Raw genomic sequence first — 25,026 nt, 5'->3', positions numbered from 1 at the left:
TCGTTGTTGCTGTAGCTCATATTTAATTTTCGTTTCTTGTTTTATAAAAAATCAGGCTGTTGGTTTTTCAAGTCGGAATTGTTTTATATAATGTCATATTTGGACCTTTTATAGATTATCATAAACGGTATTAATTTTTCTCTTTGTTGAAGGCCGTACGGTTACCTATAGTTGCTTACATCGACATCATTTGGTCTCTTATGGTTGATAGTTGTCTCATTGGCAATCACATAACACATTTCCTTATTTCTATCGTACACAATTTAAGTGTAATTTTTTTTTGTAGAAATAAGAAAATTATTAATTATTATTATTACGAAAATTGTGTTACATGTAAACAGATATAGCTCAATGATGATTTGACATGAGTTGCAAACGCAGTAAAGATATATTTTTATAAATAAAATTCGATCTGGCTTCCTCTGATATCATAAGCGGTCTCTTGTTTTATATTGATACGAAGCACGAAAATGAATTAAGCTGTAAAATGATCGATCTTTGTTCTTATGTTGTGCTGTTACACCACTGTCCCAGTTTAGAGGAGGGTTGAGCGTTCACAAACATGTTTAACCCCGCCACATTCTTTATGTGCCTGTCCCAAGTCAGGAGCCTGTAGTTCAGTGGTTGTCGTTTGTTCATGTCTGCCGTATTTGTTTTTCGTAAATTGTTTTGTTAGAAATTAGGCCGTTAGTTTTCTCAATTGAATTGTTTCATATTTTTCATGTCGGGGCTTTTATAGACGACTATATGGTATGGTTTTTCTCATTGTTGAAGGCCGTACTGTTGCCTATAATTGCTTACATCCACTTCATTTGAACTTTGGTGGATAGTTGTCTCATCGGCAATCATACCACGTCTGCTTATTTTTACATTTCGCACTACAATGATGGCACCGGTCATAAAAACAAACAAACAAAAAACAACTAGCTATATATAGTTTTGTCTTATATTCAATTATGTCTCGAATTTAAGGCACTCGTCTTACAAGAAATCATTATAACAATGTAGAATTAGTGTTGGTTGTATTAAGATTGGTTGTTTGATATGAGAGAAGCTTCCAGTCTGGATACTCATGTAGATTAAAGAATGCTGCTCCATATGTATTGATTGCCACTGTTACAATTATTACACAAATGAAGTTTAAAAATACTCCGACCTTCATCTAAAATTGAAAAAAGACAGAAAAAACTTACAATTTTTGGAAGTGTTTGATTTGTTCGGGATAATTTCTATTATGATTAAAATCATGTTCCTGTTTAATGGTCTTTTTTATTTTTCGATCGGCGTCCTCGCGATTTGTGATAGCCACTTTTATTTTGTCTTGTTTTGTGTCTTTTCCCATCAGAATTTATTTAATTTCCAGAAGTCGGTGGTTTGCCGTTCAGTTGATTAAAACACACGTTTCTTTGAATTCCCGTTGATAAGATTTAGAAATAGTTATGATGATGATGATGAATTAATGGCTAATGTGAATGTGAATATGAATTCTGTTTTGTACTAGACCGATACACAGAGTCGGATTTTTGACGTTCTAGTTAACAAGGTAGCACTCGTGAAGAAGACAAGTCGTCCTACCCGGAAACGCTTTTCTTGCTAAGAGCCGACGAGTTTTTGCTCTTATTTTTAAATGCTGTATGATTTGCAGAGAATCAGCAAATAGCAATTTTCAATGCCTCATGATTTGCAGAGAAGCAGCAATTATCAATTTTCAAGCCTGAATTTGATCCGGCCGGGAATCTAATCCACGTACTGTCACTCTCGAGGAGAGGAGGCTACCGTAAGATCAACGTTGTGGTTAAAATTATTAAAAAAAATGAAAGTTTCCAACTCCTTCAGCCAAATCTGGGCACTAGATATTTCGTTTTGGGCGTTTCCGCGATAAAGGTAATTCCGGACACACGTTTCGTAAGTGCCATATTTATCAAATGTTATTTTATTTGCTTGGTTGAACCAAAGAACAATACAATACCTAGGAAAACTACCAGTTTCTAGTGAAGTTCATTTGGCCTTGTTTAAGCTATATTCACTAAAATTTGACAAAGCAAGGTTTTTATATATACAAAGCAATTACTGACATCAACATTTCAAGAAATATAACCAGATGTTTTCTGCAAATTTTTTATTTATAAGTAACCCTGCTCCAGTTTTTGGGGTTCTTGTTTCAATATCAAATATTTAAATCGTCATTAATGATAAAAATTCTATAATTTACTCACCATATCAGTAACTTTAAGATATCCGTATGAAAATGCTATGGTATTTGGTGGTGTAGATACAGGCAGCATAAAAGCAAATGAGCAGGCGACAGATGCAGGCAACATTAAATATGTAGGATGGAGATGCACGCCAGCAGCCTGTATGAAAATAACTCATTTAACTATTTAATGAGATAACGACAAAGTCTAAAATATATATGTTATTATTTACATAAGATATAGAGGCGGCTGATTTTTTCAGTGTAGTCATTTTTCAATTCAATTGAAAAATTTAACAGTTAAAATCAATTATATTCAAACAAAGAGATTGGATAAAAGCTCAGCCTATTTATATATCCTTTCTCGTAACATTTTGTCATTTTTCAGTTGAAACACGTTTTCATGATAGTCAATTTTGAGTATAATCATAGTTTAAAGTATGCCAATGGATAAAATGGGGACTAATAGTTCTAAATTGTAAAAATAAACCCCTATAACTAACAAATTCAAAGAATATATTAAATTCGCATTTATTTGTTTTGCTTTAATTTCGTATATTTTTGTGTAATGGTTATATTGATGAAAAAGGTACTTGTATTCTTATTTAAACATAGATAGGTATATGGTATGGGTTTTGCTCATTGTTTAAGGCCGTACGGTGACTTATAGTTGCTTACATCCATGTCATTTTGTTTTTGGAGAATGGTTGTTTCCTTGGCAACCATACCACATCTCCGTATTTTTATATTGTCAAACTCCATTTCAAACGGTCTTCACGAGAAATATGCAATGAAAATGTTATCTCATTCTGTAATTGAAAATGGAACTTCAATGTTACTTTTTTTCTTAAACAATGAATTTACAAACGTATTATCATCATTGAAAAATCTCTGATACAGGAGAAAACATAGTACTTTTCCTTACAATTTGATCATTGTTACAGTAGAATGTATACATACAATTTGTCAATATAATAAATAAAAGCGCCTGATAAAATAAAAAAGTAAACTTTTGAACTTACCATGTTTGCCAATACAGGAAGGACGATAGTGCATGTGGCTGTATTACTGATAACCTCGGTTGTCAAGGAAACAATAAGACATATTATAAATATCATAATCCAAACGGGTACGTCTCGAAACACAGACAGCTGTGCACCTAACCATAGTGATAATCCAGATTCCTTTAAAAAAGGGAAAACATTGTGTTTCAGGAAAATAAATGTCACAAGCACAGAAATCTAGATTGGACATAAAGAGGTCATACAACGGTTTTTATCAATAGAAAAGCTCGTCTTCGCCCCGAACATGTGTAAATAAATTGTAAATAATTCAGCTGATATCGATAAAGGACTCCCATGAACATTCACTATAAATAGACAACCATTGAAATACAAACGAAGACACCAATACCACTTTTTCTCTCGTTGTCGTTATGACTGTTTAATATATCAAATTGGTTAGTTTTCTATTGCTGTTGCAGATTTCCGGCTATGATCATGGTTGTCGTTTATTTTGTAATTTGAACGTACTTGGAACATGACAGGCAAAGAAATATTATTAATTAATTGTTGGTTGGTTGCTTAACGTCCAGTGGCATATATGTCTTGCATTTTGAGGACGAGAACAAATTAACAATAAATACAATGGGTAGGTCTTTTAATAGAGGCCGTCCGGGACGAAGGTCGGGAAAATTTGAACTGACACTGGAAAACGAGAATATATTTGATAGGGACAGAAATTTTGCCTTAAAACAGGCCACCTACGGAACCCTCAAGAGTTGTTGCAAGGCTTCTCAGCCTGCTAGAGCGTGCCATTCTCTTTACACGAGGCTTTGGATTTAACGTTCCAATTCTGACGACTGAACGTGACTGCGTACTTGTACATTCCGAACAGTCAAACGGACGCCCTACTTTGGCAAGAGTTTTACTGCCGGTCGGAAGAAGACCACGAGTGAACATATTTCTATTCCTCAGTCACCATTGGGGGCGCAAAGAAAAATGGATTGACGTTTAAACTTCATAAATAAATCTTGATTTCAAATGCAAAACAGAAATAATTGTCCATGAATATATATTTCACAAACTGTAACGAAACTTACATGCATGCATGTTTGAATTTAGATTTGATGCTCATATGTCAAATATCTTTTTTTTTTTTTTATTCCAGAACGTACGTGATTCGAGCGTACACCTTATATGAAGGTTTTGCAGAAACGCATGATGTGTTCATAGTATTTGGTTTCGTTTATACATTAATATTTCACAATTTTTCCTGGAATGGAAGAAAATATAAACACAGTCTCGCCAACTGATCTCATTTAAGAGTGTTGCGGTAGTTGCCTTTCTTAGACCAAACGCTTTATTTCGCATCCAACAGAGAATTTTACATGAATTAAACATAACAATATCACTTATCTCATTGATATATAACTAAAGAAAACATTGTAGAGATAACAGATAGGTACGGTTCTAACCTGTATGAAATAAACTTGGGGCAGACTTGTTGACGACTTTCCAAGTTAACATAAGAAGTTATGTTATATCGAATATAAATAACTTGAAGAATTTGATACATATTGAACTATACAATGAACGTTAGCTTTTGTTTTATATCAAGAAACAGAAATTTTAAATTATTTTATCAATTGAATATAAAGCGGTCACAAATTAACTTAGTGTTGAGCAGACCTTCCAAAAGTTAACTTTAGAACAGGTCTGGTTCACTTGGAGTTGTCAAGGTCGAAATTAACTTGTTTCAGGACTGGATGTTATGTTAACTTCAATAGCGGACCAGTCTAAAGTGAACCGTTTTTAGGCAGCCATAAAAACTATCCTAGGACCAAGTCTGTTTTTTTTTAACTAACTTGATTTTGGTTCTTAGACCGGTCGAAGCAGTCATAAAATCTGTCTCAGGATAACTTTGACCGGCCAAAATGACTTGTCGTACAGGTTAGGACTGCATCCATCTATACATATCTGATGTGTATTTGACATATCAGAAGAATTAAAAATAGTTTCATACTTGACATGCGAAAGCAAGAGCAAATCCACCACCAAGTAGAAGCATAACTCCCCACGGTATTTTTTGCACAAATGTTTGCCATTCTAGAAGTGGAGGTATTTCTTTTGTATCGTCCTCACCTAAAAGAAATCGATCATGTACAAGAATTGTGGACACTTTAAAGGGAGATAACTTGAATTAAGAAATGATTCTTATGGTCGGGTTTCTAATTTTTCTAATTGATCGAATGTCCGGTTCGCGAAATAAGACATATTCCATATGGAATTATTTAAGTAGGTGATATAGTTACGATACTGTTGTCAGGTCATTAAAGATTGCATATTTTGGCGTTAATATTGATTCACTTATAGGGTCTTTGCATCGGCACTAAACACATCTATTTAAAAACCAGTTGTTGGCATGACACGGGTTATGTTCTTCTCATATATGTTATGATGGTATGATACTAAACCCCTAACGGGAAGGATTGTGCCTGATATTCATATGATGAAGACATAATCTTTCAATCAGTTTAATTGAAGTCTGGAGCTGGCATGTCAGTTAACTGCTAGTAGTCTGTTGTTATTTATGTATTATTGTCATTTTGTTTATTTTCTTTGGTTACATCTTCTGACATCAGACTCGGACTTCTCTTGAACTGAATTTTAATGTGCGTATTGTTATGCGTTTACTTTTCTACATTGGCTAGAGGTATAGGGGGAGGGTTGAGATCTCATAAACATGTTTAACCCCGCCGCATTTTTGCGCCTGTCCCAAGTCAGGAGCCTCTAGCCTTTGTTAGTCTTGTATTATTTTTAATTTTAGTTTCTTGTGTACAATTTGGAGTTTAGTATGGCGTTCATTATCACTGAACTAGTATATATATTTGTTTAGGGGCCAGCTGAAGGACGCCTCCGGGTGCGGGAATTTCTCGCTGCATTGAAGACCTGTTGGTGACCTTCTGCTGTTGTCTGTTCTATGGTCGGGTTGTTGTCTCTTTGACACATTCCCCATTTCCATTCTCAATTTTATTTTCTATATGAATCGAATTATGAATAATATTGCACATTTACCTGCAGAAAATTGAATTCGCCGCTCAAAACGTCACTTGTTTTACATGTAACGTTTTTACATTGGTTTTGGTAAAACAATTGTCATAATGAATGTCTTTGCCAAAATGTGAAATACAAAAAAAAATTTCTTTTGTTTCGGTTAATATGTGGTGAAATTTAATTTAAAAAAACAACCTGATATTCACTTCTGCCGTTGTCTCAGTAAATATTTCTTTCATGATCAAAAGTCATTACAACGGCTAATCTCACAAAACGGTCGAACATTTGAGGGAACGCGGTATTGAAACTAAACGCATATACATGCGCAATTCTTAGTAAAAATAATAAGTACAATATTGTACTTGAAATCGACAAGTGTCAATGTATTATACGAAAGAGATGACGTATGGAATAACTTATACATTCACAAAATCAGGATTGTCTACGGAAATCCTATGAATAAGCTAATGATGCTAAAAAAACATGTTTATGTATGTTCGAATAACATTACGAATGTTAAATACCAAGAATTCTCTAATGATTTAAAAGAACTGTGGAAATAGCAACATATACCTGTTTCAGTTTTGGATCGCCTTCTAGAAGGAAAAATAAACAAGCTAGTAGCTATTATCATTCCTGGTACTGCATCTGACACATACCTGCACAAAAATAGCTAAACGTTACATAATGCAACACAAAATAACTAAAGATAAAATCATACAATACAAAATAGCAAAAGATAACATAATATAACACAAAATAGCAAATAAATAGCAAGATAACATTATACAACAAAGAATGGAGTTTAGTGTGACGTCCATTTTCACTGAACTAGTACACAATTTTATTTAGGGGCCAGCTGAGGACCAACTCCGGGTGCGGGATTTTCTTGCTGCGTTGAAGACCCATTGGTGGCCTTCGGCTGTTGTCTGCTTTTTGGTCGGGTTGTTGTCTCTTTGACATATTCCCTATTTCCATTCTCAATTTTATTCTTCTTAAAAAAAAAACCGGTGTCAATCCACTTGCAGAATCTACCTTGGTTATCGACTTTTTTCGTTCTTAAATCAATGTGTTATGAATATCGTTCTTGTTACTTCTTAAGTTTTGTACTAGATACTACTGCACAAAGATTATGTTATCTACTTTAAGCGTTCGACTTTTTATATATTTGGTGTCTGTTGGAAACTTTATGGAAAATAAAACCGCTTCAATGTTAAAGTATACAGTTACATTTTACATTTTTGTGCTACCAAATAAAATTTTTATTTGTGGAGGAAACCGGAGAGAACCACCGACCTTCGGCAGGAAAATTGCAATTCTAGTCAATAAAAATTGGAGTGGAACACACCTGCCACGTGCGGGGTTCGAACTGACAATCTCTGGGTTGACAGGCTAGTAATACAGTGGATGCACTACTAAGACCACTCGGTTACAGATGCCCCTACATGCATATAAAGATAACAGACAAAGGAAGTGTAATAAAAGCAACGACTTGAAAAATTATATATCGCATCGCTTGTAGAAAGACAAAATATTTATTATTTCTGCTAAAGCTATTGTACAATGGATGATATATAATTGCCTGTTCGTATAAATTGAGTAACCTTATGCTCGAAATCATATCATGTAACTATATTATATACTATAAACCAAGGGCTTTATTACAGTCTAATTGTATTGTGATTGTGTATTTAAATTCTATGTATTTATGCTAATCAATGTTCTTTTTCCTTATACATGTATTCCTATATGCCCCTTGTGGGCCCTTAATTGGTAATAAAATATGTTCTTGTTCTTCTTCTATTTGTGCTCGAAATCATATTTTTTACTCACTAACACATACCCCTTTTTAAAGAAATGTCCCCAGCCAGGAACAAACTCTGGTTCTAATGAAAACCACAACAACACAAGCATTACAAAATGGACACAAACCGCTTTCTGTGCAAAACTAAAAATAAGTTATCAATACAATGATTAAAGTTTTAGTCAAACAAGATTTAAAAAAAAAAATTGAATGGAAGCAAACAATTGTATTTAACTCTTTTATAAAAATTTCTAATTTAATCACTTATGCATTAGCTGAGAAGAAACGCATGTTACTTTAACTGTGACGAAACGAACGTCTGACGTACTACATATAAAGATTGGTATATTTAATCTGTCTTTATAAAATTTACATCACAAGTCAAAAGAAAACTAAAAAAAAAAACCAAAAAAACTTGACAATGAAAAATACAATAAGTATACATTTCTGAAATAATTGTTTAATATTTATTTTTTTTTTTAAATTCGTAGTATCGTAGTTTCTGTTCAATTAATTCTAAAAAGATTAATACGAAATACTTAAATATATTAGCGAAATCCAAAGGCGGCGTTACGATATGTATTGTAGGTAAAATTGACATAAGATTATAAACATCATTATAAGATGTGACTTATAGATATGACTTATTCTCAGGAAAATCACGCTTGGCTTTCTTGATCTAAAAACACTCCGGACTCATTTTATCTTTTTAACGAACTAACGGTTATGCATTGTATCTCAAACACATAAGCGGGGTGTATTATCACACTTTTACTTACTTTATTTCTCCAAGACTTTCATACTGCTTTTGCAGTATCATTTTGATTCTTTCTGGATTTTCACATGTTTTGGTTTTTGTGAATGGACCCCTTGAATTTACAAATGTTATAGTATGTGAACGAAACTGGTTTGAATAAATAAATGAATGAATTTAATGTATTAAGCAAATGAATTTATCGTATTTATCAAATGAATTTATCGTATTAATCAAATGAATAATCGTATTTATCAAATGAATCTATCGTATTTATTAAATGAATTGTGATGACTTCCCAAAGAGTGCCCTTTGCGACACATGGCGCTAACGGGAGTTGTAAATTGTGAATAAGAAATCTTCAAAGATGTTGGAATTCATTTTATTGAGTTGTATGCAAATCGTGGATTTTTGTTTCAAAGTATGTGATGTGTTATATTGAAAATAATGAACAACATCATGTATTACATGTAGGTAGCATTTTTACCTATCGTTATATCAGTTGATATAAAACTTGATGCCTGTTGTAGGTTCAGCACTTATTCCCCTGCATGTAAAAACCAGTTATACTACTTCGTTTACTATGACTCTTTTTCAACGAGAAATTTCTGTATATACCCAAATATCATCTCTTTCCGCCATTTTCAGTCCATGCAAGGTACAATTAATCGTTTAATTAATTTGTTATTTTATACTTGTAGACTTATATGCTTGAACAGTATGCCACTAGACGTTTAGAAGAAAAAAAATACAACCAATATGTATTTTCCTAAACTCTCTATGTTATTGGGAGGAATCCCACTGTCATCTCATATTCATTTTAAAACAAACCACTAACAATAAGTATACGTTGACATGAGTATGCTTCCATTTATTCTAACTCACCTCCATCCAAAGAACATAATCTGTAGAACTAACCAATTTATTAAAACACTGACTGTCGTTATAGGAAACCCGAAAATGAACCATGTAGCAAATGATATACCGGAACTACCACCAGCCAATCTAAACAAAAAGTTGGAAACAAATAGAATATACATGAAATAATTCAAATATACAATAATCAAATAATTTCTTAAATGTTAAACTGGCGATATAATATGCCGATTTATAGTCAACTTTAAACATAGAAACAATCGTACGGAACATCTGTCAAGATCTGTTAACAATTCCAGTTTTGATGACAATATGAATGTGTACCCTTTACTAAAGTTTTCTATCCATATATCCAAGTTAGCTATTGGCAATCCATACCCCAACACGTTGTTTTTTATTATTTTCTTTCGGATATTGTCCTCTGTAATCTAACTTTCTCTTTCTCATTATGAGGCCGCGGATACCGACTTTCATGCAGTAAGGATTCTCCATCGAAAAAATTATCTCCCTATAAAGCCACCTAATTTTTATAATCGTAAAAACGGAAGCCACTGTAGTGATGACGCGCTGTCAATTTAGCTCTTGAAAACCGATCAATTTATCCACATAGCATCATTACGATCCTTATATGCCAGTTGTATTTTAAAAGACTACTAGCTATTGGGCATCATTTAATGTACTTTAATGCATTTGGTCAACTTAAAACAATTGTCTGATCGGTTGTCAAAGGGGGATTTTCGAAAGTTCAAAAATATTTTTAAAAATTCGAATAAATCACCCTAAAATTAAGTTTTTTTTAAGTTATGCATTGTTAAGATCCTCTTGTAATTTTGTAAAGTCAAGTGCTTTTAGTAAAAATTTGTTATTCAAACATACCTACTCTGTTGTTATGACTCATTAGAAAGGTATTTCGCTTGACCCATATATTTCATTTTTTAGTACTGTAAATTTTTAATGTTATATCAACCTATAGCCTTAATATATAAAAATAATAGAATCTGAAGCGAAATGATTTATCAAATATTTTTCTTTTATACGTTTTCAATACAGAATTTTCAACTCAAACACACCTGAACATAAAAAAGGTGTACTCGACTTTCTCTTTGCGATGAAATTATTGCCCATTTTGGGATTTTTCTAAAAAAACTGTCGCCGGGGGCAGAGATGCAAATTATTGATTTAACAAGATTAATCTATCATCTTTCTTTGGTTTTCTACGGCGGAATTTATGCTTATGAGCAAAAAAAAAAAAATCCACGTGTATTTGCACCTACCAAAATCGACTTGTTTGTGAAAATGCGTATATAAATATCTCAAAGCTCCATACCATAATTTAAGATGCATAAAATCCTAAACTATGCACATTCATTAAACTTTTAAAGTCCAAAGAAACAGATGTAAACAATTCAAATTTACCAAATTGATATAAGAAGATGTGGTATGAGTACCAATGAGATAAATCTCCATCCAAGTCACAATTTGTAAAAATAAACCTTTATAGGTCAAACTACGGCCTTTGTCTTTGTTGCCTTTTAATAAAGAGTTCCATTTCTTTTGTCTAATTTCAACTGGGTTTCCGCCTGCACGTATTAGTTTGTCGTTCTACAACGTTCAATACAGAGGTTGTGAATTTTAAGTTGTGACTCTTTGATAGTTTGTGTTAAAATATTTTTTTATTCTTTGGGTTTCCCTTGGGTTTTACTTTTAAAAATTCATCAGCAAGTCAAATTTTTACCTGTAATCGATACTTTGAACAAAGAAAAAAGAGTATTTTTGACAGGTAATGAAAATCCTGGAAAAGACAGTTAGATATGATTGATTGAAAGATTTTTTGTGCTTAACGCCACTTTCAACTCGACTTGCTATTTGGAGGTGGGTAATTTTTATTGGCGGGGGAAACCGACTTTTGGTCACAGGCACTTGGCTCTGACAAGGTGTTATATTAAAGTATATAGCATTATTTTTTTTTCAGAGACAAGTGCCTGTGCTTTCGGCAGGAAAACTGACAATCCTAGTCAATTAAGATTGGAGTCGAACTCACAGCCTCAGTGTTAATTGACAAGCAAGTGATACAATGGTTGAAATACTTAGACCATTCGGTCACAGAGGCCCCTACAAATTTGATATATAATAGGCGAAAGAGAACAAACAGTTTAGGTTTACATGATTTTTCAAACCAAGAGTTCGGAATATCAAGATCGTTGTTTCTAAAACAATTATAATAATTTGTTTCTGTCAGTACATTTGACAATGTTGTAATTCAGTAACTTATCAATTATTAATGACCATTAATCGGTTTATAATGGTGTGGTATGTGTATAAACGCAACGTTTTCAATACATCATATGTATCCTCTTATATGAATAAGAAATCAAAATTGGTCTACAGATTCAGAGTCAAGTTTGAAATGTGGTTTATACGTAAAAGTAGATATAGATATAAGAAGATGTGGTATGAGTGCCAATGAGACAACTCTCCATCCAAGTCAAAATTTATAAAAGTAAACCATTATAGGTCAACACGGAGCCTTGGCTCACACCGAACAGTAAGCTATAAAGGGCCCCACAAATTACTAGTGTAAAACCATTCAAACGGGGAAACCAACGGTCTAATCTATATAAAAAACGAGAAACACTTATGAACCACATCAACAAACGACAACTACTGAACATCAGATTCCTGACTTAGGACAGGTGCAAACAAATGCAGCGGGTTTAAACGTTTAAATGGTACCAAACCTTCACCCTTTTTCTGAAACAATAGTGTAACATCACAACATAGAAAGACACACTATAAAATATCAACTGAAATAGCTTAACTCAATCAAAGGACATATTAACACCAGTGAACATACACTGAACAAATAAACTTGACCTATGATACAATGTAAATACAAAATAAATAAATTAAGGGAAGAATAATAAAAGTAACATGTTATATCGGTATGAAATGTTAAACAATTTAAGAAAAACAATATGCTCGAACAAAAATTTCAGCCATTTGCAATTATTTTAAACACATGTTCTGATTAACAAATTAAAACAATCAAACAAACAAAAAGGAAGAAAAGGACCAAAAGAAAGAAAACCAACCAAATATTCAACCCAATCAGAATACAGCATTGAAAGTAAGGCGTTACCATTAACGTAAACTGACAAGATCAAAATTAGATATTATGTTGAGTGATCATTTTAAGCAAACAAGCATTCATATAAAGAGGAACGTTTGTTATATTACAGTTCGATTTCTCCTTTGAGCAATATATTGGGTAATTCTCAGTTCCTTATTACTGAATATACGATATTAGCTTTTAGATGGTTAGAGTTAATATTTTGGTATAATCAAACATATAAGTATATATAAGGTAGGTTAGGGTTGAAAGTATACTAGTCAACAAAAGTAACGATACACAAGTTTAAACTCAAATTTATCATAAAACATAATAAATAGGAAAAACTGTTAAATTATCCAATGAAAAACATTCATTTGCAAAGCAAATGCATATGATTAAAAGAATCTGACCAAATCGGAAAGTGAGGAAATACCGTGTTATTGAACACAGAGGTCCAATTTATTTTGCGGAAAATGATGACAAAAGTCGGCACTTAATTTCGAAGATGAGAATTAAGCATTCAAATATCTGCAAAGGCATTTAAAATTTTAAGCAGACCATGTTTAAGTTTAAAATTTTAAGTTCTCATATCGATTTTTGAATTTTTGGGTGAAAATACGATTTTTGAAATAACAAAAAAAAATTCGCGTATTTGCCCTTAAATCAATGGTTTTGATTTAAGAATTAAATGCTTCTTTTTGTAACTTCATTGGGGTGTAGAAGCGTTGACCGAAGCACATTTTGTATGAAGCGAGGAAGCGCTTCATTCTAAAAATGTGCGCACGGTCAACGCTTTTACAACCCTATGAAGTTACAAAAAGAAGCATTCAATACTTATAATTACATTTTTTAGCTAGGATCATGAAAACACGATTTTTATCAAGTTTTTATTTAATTTACCTGTGCACTTTATTGTGGGACCTAGTGTCATCATGAATGATAAATTTTATTGTGTAACGAAGTTGATTAAGGAATAACGCGAGATTGCAGTGTATCCAATCAGAATAACGTATTATAATGAAACATACATCTAATGTAATTATAAGAAAATAACACTAATTATTCCATATTGATAGAACTTTAGTAGGTTTTTATATATGAATGGGATTTTGAATAAATAAGCATATTCACCTGCGGAAAAAGTATATTCACCGCGCAAAACGTCGCGTGCTTTAACGTGCATAATTTGGGTAAAATCGTTTGATGTACAATTGGTTTTGGTAACTAATTGCCATTACATACATTTCTCTCGGAATATGGAATAAAACAATAACTGTCTTTTGTTTCGGTAAATATGTGGTTTAATTGACTTTTGAAAAACTGATATTCACTTCGGCCGTTGGCCTCAGTGAATATTAGTTTTTCAAAAGTCAATAAAACCACATATTTACCTCATCAAAAGACAGTAATTGTATAATATTAGACCAATTGGGCAATTATTTACCTTGGTACAGTGTATCCAATTTCATTTTATATGGTAAATACATTGCCTTGTATCGTTTCTTTTGTTGACTAGTATATATGTGAGGTAGGTTAGGGATGACTTTTGGGTAAGGGTTTGGTATAACATCATAAAGTAAGGATATTAGAGTTTGTGATAAAATTATCACAACGACAAACATTGGTTTATAATTACTGATCGAGTTGTCCCTTGAGCACTAGATTAGGTCCTGTTCCAGTTAATGTCGCAATGCCACCACAATTAGCCGAGTAACAAATACAGAGGCATACCAGTTTACAAAGGTTCTTTGACTCAGCGTCTAACTTTTCAAATTCAAATGTGTCACTATCCTCATTGTTCTTTATCAACTTCAGTTTACTGTAAAAAAGAAAATGTGGTATGATTGCCAATGAGACAACTCTCCACAAGAGACCAAATGACCCAGAAATTAACAACTATAGGTCACCGTACGGCATTCAACAATGAGCAAAGCCCATACCGGACAGTCAGCTATAAAAGGCACCAAAATAACAATGTAAAACATTTTCATTTTCATTTTCAATTTTCATTAGTATGTTGATCTACTTTAAATGAAAATAATTACATTAGATATCGATGTATATTTCATTATAATACGTTATTTTGATTGGCTAACAGCAATCTCGCGTCATTCTTCATTTCAAAATGAATTGCATGTATTGAAACATACATGATGACACACGTTTCCACAACAAAGTGCACAGGTAAATAAAAAAAAAAGTTGATAGGAATCGTGTTTTCATGATCATAGCGAAAAAATGTAATTATAAGTATTGAACGCTTCTTTTAGTAATTTCATAGGGTTGTAAAAGCGTTGACCGTGCGTACATTTTTAGAATGAAGCGCTTCCGCGCTTCATACAAAATGTACTTCGGCCAATGCTATTACACCCCAATGAATTTACAAAAAGAAGCATTCAATTCTTAAATGAACTGTTTCATTAAAACAAATATTATAAACTGGAACTAAGGGATCACATATACCCTGCGCAGAAATAAAAACGCTTAAACTGCAAATGTCCTACTGTTTAAATCGAACTTGACCTGTTGCTTAAGGTCCGTGACATTGTGTTTGAATTTCATTTTCAATAGATTTGGTCAAGCCAGATTAAGAATGGTGCATACAAAAATTGAAAAAAGAAAAAAAAGAGACAATTAAAGTTATTAAAATAAGCATAAACATATCAAACTTCCGGATATTTGAACATTTTTACCATAAAAAAAACATGAATAGAATATCTACAATACTGGCGATAACAAAGGTATTTCCAACTCGTGTTTTCAAAAAGTTAATTTCATATTACCTATCATTTTCTTCTAAATTATCAATCTTTTCGTCCATTTGTTCACCTAAAAATATGATATTTAATTAAACAAAGGTGTCAATTTTAGCAATTTCGTTTATGGAGACTTCGTTAATAAAATAACACCATCTCAGAGACAGTAACTTTTGACAGCAATAAAAAGCGATAAAAAGTACGAAGTTTTCTATTCAGATTTCATGACGTCATCTCACTTCAAAGTATTTTAGATTACCTTAGCTTCTATTTGGCAAAACTTTTCGGAATTTCGGGTACTCAATGCTCTTCAACTTTGTACTTTATTTGGCCTTTTTCACATTTTTCATTTGAATGTCACTGATAAGTCTTTTGTAGACGAAACGCGCGTCAGGTGTACAAAATTTATTGCTTAGTATCTATGATGAGTTTATTAGTAAAACCACTAGTGTTAAAAATATAATAGATCTATAAATCCACCATCTCTAGTTTATCGGTGTTAAAGGAAGAGAAATTACTAATGAAAAACTTAAGGCCTTTCTTGTTACACAAACATGTTTCGCAAATGTTACATTTTGCCATTGTTTGACATACATTATGAATAAGGCGTTTCTTGCCAAATATTATAAGTTATTTTCAGTTACTGCCTGCAGTGAAATATAATTGTTACCATTAGATTAATATATCCACCACAATATAAAAGAGAATGTGTGGATGTTATGGCAGTTCAAATAGAAAGATTCCGTATATTATAGTTTTATCTAGCTATGAGAAATATAACATGAAATTAACCTATATCTTTCTCCTCTTGGTCGATCGATTTCCTTTTACGTACTCGAACCAGTTCAACCAAGACAGCCTGACCAATCGGAATCATCATGGATGTTGTTGCTGTGTTGCTGACCCACATAGACATAAACGCCGTAGAAACCATGAATCCAAATGTCAGCCTACCCAATTAAAACGTGACAAAAGACATAGATATTTTCAAAACCTTAATAGTTTTAAAAATATATAAATGACAGTAACATTATCATCAACAAAAAACAACAGTCAGAAATGTAACAATGTTTTTTAATAGTCATTCTCGAATTTTTTACACCGTATTTATTCTAACCATGAGAAACATGACGGTGTCATATGTGGAGCAGAATTTGTTAACTCTTCCGGAGCAATTGAGATCAAAACGGGGCTTTGATGACGTCCTGCATGTTGCTCAGTCTTCAGTTTTCTATGTTACAGAAGTAATTGGTAGACTTGTTTGTCTTTTGTCGTTTTTGTGTGTGTTTTTTTGTTTTGTCATGCCGTTGTCAGTTTCTCCTCTTATGAGCTTTGAATGTCTCCTTTGTATTATCCGGCTCTTTTTTAGACAAGCAATCTTAAAGAATCTGAAATAATTCACAGTTACTGTAGCTTTAAAATGCGCCCATTCGTATTGAAGCGATGACATACTTTTTTAATTCTGAAATAAACCAAACCTGAGTAAGAAAACGAATAATCTTACCATTTAGTAGATGTACCTAGCAACAAGAGTAACTTCAGAGCAAATCGTCTATGTATATTCCATTTCTCTATACATACTGCTACTGACATACCTCCCAAGAAAACAAACATTGTACCCTAAAATAGCATGATATTCAATATAAAGGATTAATATTTAGCGAATGAACAATTTTTAAAAGCAATTATTTTAGAGAAAGTTGGAAATTATTTCTGAATTTTCTTTAAAATATCTTCCAAATTTAAATATGAATTTTACATTGGGGAAAATCTACATTTAATTTAAACTGCTGACATTAGCTGAATGTACGTACTGTATATGGTGTGATTGATTGCACAAAAGTGTGGAAAGCGGATTTTTTTTTATCAGAGATAGGCAAGGGTCGTGCCGTCCGTGAAACCAACCATATGAATATCAAATTGCGATTCATGGAACTTAAAATCTTTTATATCTATTAGTAAAGATTACAGGAAGCACGCAACTAACGTTTGAACAAACCACTAATGGAAACTTCAAAAACGTTGTTCCGAGAGGGCATGACATTATGAACATGGGTGTCAGATTTTTACTTCCCATTCTAACAAGGCGTGGCTTTGTATTCATTCGTCCCTTACAACAAACGGACGACATTTCAGCCAATGAAGATCGATAAAATTGTGGATTGATTATGTGGAAAGAAGCAGATGTTTCATCTTATAGTTATTTCAATCTTAAGATTTCTTAATCAAACAAAAAAAGGTTCTCCTTTCACAGGAAATAATAAGTGTACCTTAATAAAACATGTTTGATCACGAGTGTGATAATGAACTACCTATTCCAATTTGTATCCAATCACTATTGATATATAGTGGAAATTAAAAAAAATTGGCGTACGATATGATATTTTTTATAAAAATATGTTGTCTTTCTATACGGTATGGATTTTGCCTATCTTGGATGGCGCACGGATTCCTGTAATTGTTCACATGTTTGTCCTGTATTCTATAGTAAGTTCTCTCATTGGCAATCATACCACCTATCTTGGATGGCGTACGGTTTCCTGTAATTGTTCACATGTTTGTTCTGTGGTCTATAGGAAGTTCTCTTATTGACAATCATACCACCTATCTTGGATGGTGCACGGTTTCATGTTATTGTTCACATGTTTGTTCTGTGTTCTATAGGAAGTTTTCTTATTGGCAATCATATAACCTATCTTGGATGGCGCACGGTTTCCTGTAATTGTTCACATGTTTGTTCTGTTGTCTATATGAAGTTTTCTTATTGGCAATCATACCACCTATCTTGGATGGCGCACGGTTTCCTGTAATTGTTCACATGTTTGTTCTGTGGTCTATAGGAAGTTCTATTATTGGCAATCATACCACCTATCTTGGATGACGCACGGTTTCCTGTAATTGTTCACATGTTTGTTCTGTGGTCTATAGGAAGTTTTCTTATTGGCAATCATACCACCTATCTTGGATGGCGCATGGTTTCCTGTAATTGTTCACATGTTTGTTCTGTGGTCTATATGAAGTTTTCTTATTGGCAATCATACCACCTATCTTGGATGGCGCACGGTTTCCTGTAATTGTTCACATGTTTGTTCTGTGGTCTATAGGAAGTTCTATTATTGGCAATAATACCACCTATCTAGGATGGCGCACGGTTTCCTGTAATTGTTCACATGTTTGTTCTGTTGTCTATAGGAAGTTCTATTAATGGCAATCATACCACCTATCTTGAACGGCGCACGGTTTCCTGTAATTGTTCACATGTTTGTTCTGTGGTCTATAGGAAGTTCTATTATTGGCAATCATACCACATCTCCTTATTTTATATTGTCAGAAGACTAGATATAGGAGGTTCAAAATGTTTATCTCTACAAAGTTATACTTTATCCACAGAAGTTTAAAAATTGGAACAATGTCGAGGGTTTGAATGGGGTGTCTTCTTTTATATATTCTTCAATTTTTGGGATATTTTTCTTTATTTCATTTATTCTTCTTCTTTTTATTTTAGCACTCCATTATTCTTTCCTTTAATTTTTTGATCCACTTTTTCTTTTTCGTGTCAATTATTCTCTATTTTGTTAATCCCATCCAGACCCTCATTTTCCTAATAGTTAAACATAATTTTTACATTATTTGATGCATGTTTTTAAAATCACAATTGTAATTTTAACTATAACTAAATTATATACTATTGCAATATTACCGAAAAATATTTTGAAGCTAGATCTCTAACTCTGCTAACTCCCATCATTGGAAACAGAATGATTGGTAGCATTGCTGTAGCAGATATAGGAAGAGCTTCTGTCATCCATAGTACACCCATTAAAAGAACTCCATATCCACATTTTGATTCCTGTAAAAAATGACATTTTTATCAAATCTCAAACCCTCAAAGGTATATATGATAATATGAAACAAACGGCACATAAAAAGGAATGTCTCATTTAAATAATCAATTCGGAATTGATTTCTTAAGATTTTTTTGCGCTGTGTAAATACTTAATAGTAGCAGTAAAACTTTATTGAATCTAAAACGTAAAATTTCTTTTATTGCATAAAAGAGACAGTTCATCGAAACGCAAGCGCATCTCATATATACAAGGGCTTACTGGTCTGTTGAATATTCATTTGACACTGCAACACCGGACTGCTGGACACTTGAGGTGTATGCTCTTATAATATTTACAGTTATGGTGTGCTTGTTCATGTGAGAATTCCTCATATTAATACACCGTCAAAATTTCATGTTTGGTTACATTTCTTCAAAATACTGGTCTGGTCATCTGTTTTGTATATTGCCCTTTCATACTATTTTAAACTGCTAGGTTTTCTTACATATATTTCGATGTGCCCCGTGCTGTCTATCTTTTGTTTTTTTTTAGTTTTATATGTATTGTCTATCATTTGTTGTTTCGAAATTATTGGTCTTTTGTTGGGCAATGTAAGACAAATATATGTTGAAAAACCTCGCCCGTAATTTTAAATTATGTAATTCATTGACCGCTCCCGACATGTGTAACTTCAAAGCATATTTTAGTGGCGATCGATGTCTTTCAAAATTACTGCACTTTTCTTGTATCCCTGGTGCTTTCGACTGGAGAACCGTACACAAGCATCGCACAAGTTGGCACTCCGAGGCGGGTGGGGAGCAAGAAGGTGAACTGTGGTTTATTTTTATCAATAGTACCGCTTAAGTCGACGCTAGGGGCCGTCTTGACCTTGTTGTAGGGTATGAATGATTTGTTCATTTTTGAAGACCCTACATCAACTGTCAAGATGAAGAACAGGAATAAAAGCCCTGTTCATTGATAATTTTCTATGTTTTCTATGTATTGTGTGCGATTTTTTCCCATGTACATTTACTCCATATCCTTTCATTTTCTACTGGATAGTTCAATTGGCAATTAGTTGTTTGTTTAACATCCGTTGGCATTTCCCCCATGCAAATCAGGAGGAGAAAAAAACAGTAGACAAGCTCGGAAGGTTATATAAGTGGATCAATGAGATGGGAACCCTATAGATTGGAAAACATATAACTGTTTAATGTTCCCTATACACGATAAAATCATCAGAAAACAGTTATTTCCCAAATTGCACCATTTGTTAGCTTGATTTTACTTATTTTAGTTGCTCTTACTTAACCGAGCTCCAGAATGTCCTACCACGAACCTGTCGAAAATTTATAAACTCCGGAGTTAATAGTCGGTAATATGAAAACAGTCGAATAAAGTAGTGTGGTTATCATTCACCTCATTTACACTACAGAAAAAATATTACAAATATAGAAATTAAACTTATAAAAAATGTGATAAAATTTCATGATAGTTTGCACAATTATAAATTTTGCTATTAAATGATTTTTAATCACAATGTTCTCCCAATTTCTGCATGTTGATCCTGAAATTGTTCTATTTGTTTTGGTTTATATATCCCAAACTGAAAACCACACAGATATTCATGAACTATATTAAGATAATATTAAAACTACGGTTGCTACTCTCTCGATTAAAGCTATATTTAAGGATTTTTGGAACATTTGTCAAATGTTCGGACTCCTTGGTTTTTTCCTACGATACAGTGTAAAATATTTTGCACCATAATACCCATTTTTCTTTTCATAAAAGACTTCAGTAGCTCACAAAAGGCCATTTACTAAAATTTAAGCAGATTCTAGATTTCTTTTCTTTCGATTAGGGACCCAAATAGTACCAATGCAAATATAAGGTAAAAGTCCGAGTTAGCCTTTTCCCGCCATTTTTTAAAAATTAAATATCTCGATAAGGAGCTCCATAACCTACCAATATTTTTATCTTATTTTGTTCCTTAAGTAATGCTCTTCTGACTTATAGTATTAATTTTAAATTCTAGATTTTTTTAATTTCACCTGAGTACATCCTTAAGATATTCTATTTAGGCCCTTTTTGGTTTTTAGGCCTTCAAACGATTTTAATTATATTGAAACTGAAAAAAAGGTTGCTGTTAAACATATTTGTTTTTTCTCGATTCAAATGTTTTACATTTTGATAATTCGGGCCTTTTAATTGCTTACTATATGTTTATGTTTTGCTTATTGTTAAAGTCCGTAGGTCTCTTGTCGATAGTTGCCTCACTTGCATTCATACCACATATCCATATTTTAAGGACGAGCGCACGGAAAAAAGTCGAAGAGAAACTGGGAACACCATTACAAATATGACAATCTTGTTTTTTTTTAATACAGACTTTACAATATGTTTGATAGATCCAATTGTCAATGATTTATTTGTCAAGGCACAAGGTCAAAATGGGCGATAATCGATTCCCAAATAAGACACAGAAAAAGTTTGCAACTTGAACAATCCTACGTCACATGACAATAAATGTACTTCTAGCTGTAATGAAACATACTTCTGACTGCGTAGTCTTTTAATTTCAATTATTTTTCGTAATTTTCTGTGTTATATCTACATAAATATACCAGAAACAACATTTGTTTATGATTTACTATCAATTATTAGCTTACTATCCACAGTGGTCACTGATAGTTTATATCAGATTTTGGAGAGAAAAAAAGGGGGAGTGCAAATAAGAAATTGTCCTTTCCCAAAGTACCTATACCAAAAACATCAGAAACATCAGCAGAAAAAAAAACATCTCTTACCTGTGTTTTCACGACCAGTGGAAGAGGTAATAAAAGTAAAGGAGTAAGAAATATAATTAATTTCCTTCTATTTCTTCTGAGAAAATCACATAAAGCCATCACGATATAACAGGTACATATATAGTTATATATTCAAAATTATGCTAGTACGTGTATTTGACTTCATCCAACTTTTGAAGACTCTTAATATTCACTGACATGTAGCATTATATCAGTAGATTGTCGATGTGTTACTGGAGTTTGTTTATGTAATCCAAAAGGACAGTTCATTATATTCATGTCACTACTACAATTTTAATTTGCATGTATAGGCCATTGATGAAACGAGTAATTGATTTTAAATTAGAAGGTTATGTCATTCCCGCCAAAACAATCTTGTCCATTATGTCGTACAGGACATTGGACTTATGTTCTTAGTTCACGATGTTCAAACGAACATAACATGTTTATGTGCTAACTTGCTCTAATTTTCTTGTACGACTCTACCCCTAATATCTGTTCTAAACTTACTCATATTGTATATATCTATACAAATAAGACAAGACTATTTCTGATACTAACAGGCACGGTGACCATTTCTATTTAATCATCATAATTCACAATCTAATCAATTTTCTAAAATTGTCTTTTCATTTCATCAAACAATAATGTCCTAAACGCCTCTGCATAAACACTTCATCATAACAAATCTATAAAATAAACATTACAAATCAGTATACTAGAAATAAATATTCACTGCACATGTCTTATACACATTTAACAATATAAAAAAAAAAAAAATTGTCTGCAAGTCGAGTGGTCACCGCCCAGCCTTCGATAAACTTGAAACCCGTTTTCAATCTATTAAATACCCTACTAATTTGCATAACCCGTTTATTCTCTTGTTAAACAAGAAACTAAAATAGATCAGAAAATTCATAAGCATACCGCACATAAATTTGTTACTAGTATTTATCATGTATTACTGCGTCCAAAATTATTTAGGGTTTATTAGAAAAAAGTATTATCATTGCATTAATACGCATTTAATTTGTCGTTAATATTATTGTCGTTACTTCGAAATTGAAATAAAATTGAAAGAGGAAATTCAAGAATTCGATATAATAATAATACTTAAATTGTATTCCCTAAAATAGAATTTTAAAACTCTTTCGAATTTTGGGTCAAATAGTGTCGACTTCATAAGAACACCTCTTTTTTACATTGAAACAAGCTACCTATTTTTTTTTTGCGCGAATTGCGTAATGCGCTTATCAGCTCACCGTAAACTAAACTCTCAAGAAGACGTGGCTGGATATTTCTACACCCACAATAGGTCAACAATTATGAAAAGGTATCTATATATTTGTATCCAAAACACCTTTGGAAACGTATACAATTTTCACAAAAGGTTGTCAATAAATTAATTTTCTAATATGTGACAATCCATTTGGTTTTTTTTAATACACACTTTACAATATGCTTGATATATTGAATTGTCTGAGAATTGTTAATTACAGATTTAATATTTTGTATTTACAAAACTATAATTTGTACAATTTTCTTTTGATGCGTACGTACCTGATGATAATGTCAGTATCACTGCACTAGTCATGATAAACAAATATCGATTTTTTTTTCTGTGATAGCAATATTTTTCATTTTTTCAATAAAATTTCCGTAGCTTCTTCGAAATGGTGTGAAATTTGTATGAGCAAATGTTCTGAAAATTCGATAAACTAGGAAAAATCATTTGGAAATGGTTGACTTTCATCGAATTCACAGCGATATCCGGATTTTTAATTGTTCACCTTACTATCACAATCTCAGTTTTCATTTACAAATGTATAACTATAAGCTGAAATGTTAAATGATCCGGTGTTTCGAGGTGTAATTTTTTCTTGTCTCTTGAGAAGAATTTGTTCAACCTGTTCAGTTACTATGAAGTGTTACAATTCATATCTAGATGCAACACATACATATTAACTGGAAAGCTGCAGCCATTGCACGAGATATGATGAAACAATAAAAATAATTATACACACTGTTGAAACTGTTGTCGCGCACTAAAACCCCCTTGAGGATTTTCAAAAGTTGACAGGTATGCACACGTTCGATAATTGTTGTGGAACTACCATATGAGAATAAGGATATGAGGAAAAATACCAATAGACCAAAGAAGATTACCGTGGGCCATCAACATTTAATATTCATGGTCCAGGTTGAAGGATAAATGACAGGATCTTGCAAAAACATGATATGCGTCCGTAAATAGACCAAAGTCGAGTAACATCTATTGAAATGATTAAAATGATGATGAAGTCGACATGGTATGAGGTTTCCAATAATCTTAGACTAGCTGCATAAACCTAAATAAATGTATAGTGTCTGTCTATATAGGGCTTCCTAAAGGAATGTGATTGTTTTAGAATGATAACTAACCTTCATTAGTGACAAAATAAATGTGATTTATAAACCGATTATTTATCCGATTATTAGCAAGCAAGTAAAAGATTTCCCAACTACGACAATGCGAATAAAACAGATGTCCAATCTTATAAAATATGTATGCTTATTCAGTTGCATCTCACAGGATGAGTATTAAGTAAACATTATATCAAAAAGTCAGGTTTAAAATCTTGATTGAGCTGATGAGTGAGGGAAAGGTACGATAGTTCCTGTCATCGTCAAATGAACCTCAAATTACAGAGTCATCCTGGACTCATCCATCACATCGTATGTTTAAGAAGTGTCCCCTTTCAGATGTGGTTTCCAGATACGGTGTACTGTGGTTTCACATTATGTGAAAAACACGTTGACGGGTGATCTAAAATAAACAGTGGTTTCTAATCACATTGC

The 25,026-nt window shown here is 32.6% G+C and overlaps 1 protein-coding gene across 1 annotated transcript; it reads right to left on the bottom strand.

Moving 5' to 3' along the window:
• Window positions 1-932: 932 nt before the first annotated feature.
• Window positions 933-24,615, bottom strand: LOC127712827 (Na(+)/dicarboxylate cotransporter 3-like). Its single transcript, XM_052219434.1, has 14 exons — window positions 24,610-24,615; window positions 19,252-19,401; window positions 17,056-17,171; window positions 16,344-16,501; window positions 15,579-15,624; window positions 14,432-14,614; window positions 9,693-9,812; window positions 8,833-8,922; window positions 8,093-8,197; window positions 6,823-6,908; window positions 5,219-5,337; window positions 3,217-3,378; window positions 2,217-2,354; window positions 933-1,162 (listed from the first exon to the last, which is right to left on the bottom strand). The coding sequence occupies exons 1-14, from the start codon at window positions 24,613-24,615 to the stop codon at window positions 995-997; spliced, it is 1,647 nt and encodes a 548-aa protein (XP_052075394.1). The 3' UTR covers window positions 933-994.
• Between the last annotated feature and the right edge of the window lie 411 nt (window positions 24,616-25,026).

This window comes from Mytilus californianus, unplaced genomic scaffold (genome assembly GCF_021869535.1).
Source record: "Mytilus californianus isolate M0D057914Y unplaced genomic scaffold, xbMytCali1.0.p SCAF_8, whole genome shotgun sequence".
Classification (NCBI taxonomy): domain Eukaryota; kingdom Metazoa; phylum Mollusca; class Bivalvia; order Mytilida; family Mytilidae; genus Mytilus; species Mytilus californianus.
Note: the sequence above shows the minus strand (reverse complement) of the source record. Positions and strands in the feature narration are given on the sequence as shown.

What these genes read in the sequence shown, in the direction of transcription:
- LOC127712827 (XM_052219434.1), bottom strand. An exon ending in CTAGGTACATCTACTAAATG is followed by an intron (nt 16,502 to 17,055) that starts GTAAGATTATTC and finishes TTAATTGGGTAG; the next exon opens with GCTGACATTTGGATTCATGG. An exon ending in GCGATCCAAAACTGAAACAG is followed by an intron (nt 5,338 to 6,822) that starts GTATATGTTGCT and finishes GATTTCTTTTAG; the next exon opens with GTGAGGACGATACAAAAGAA.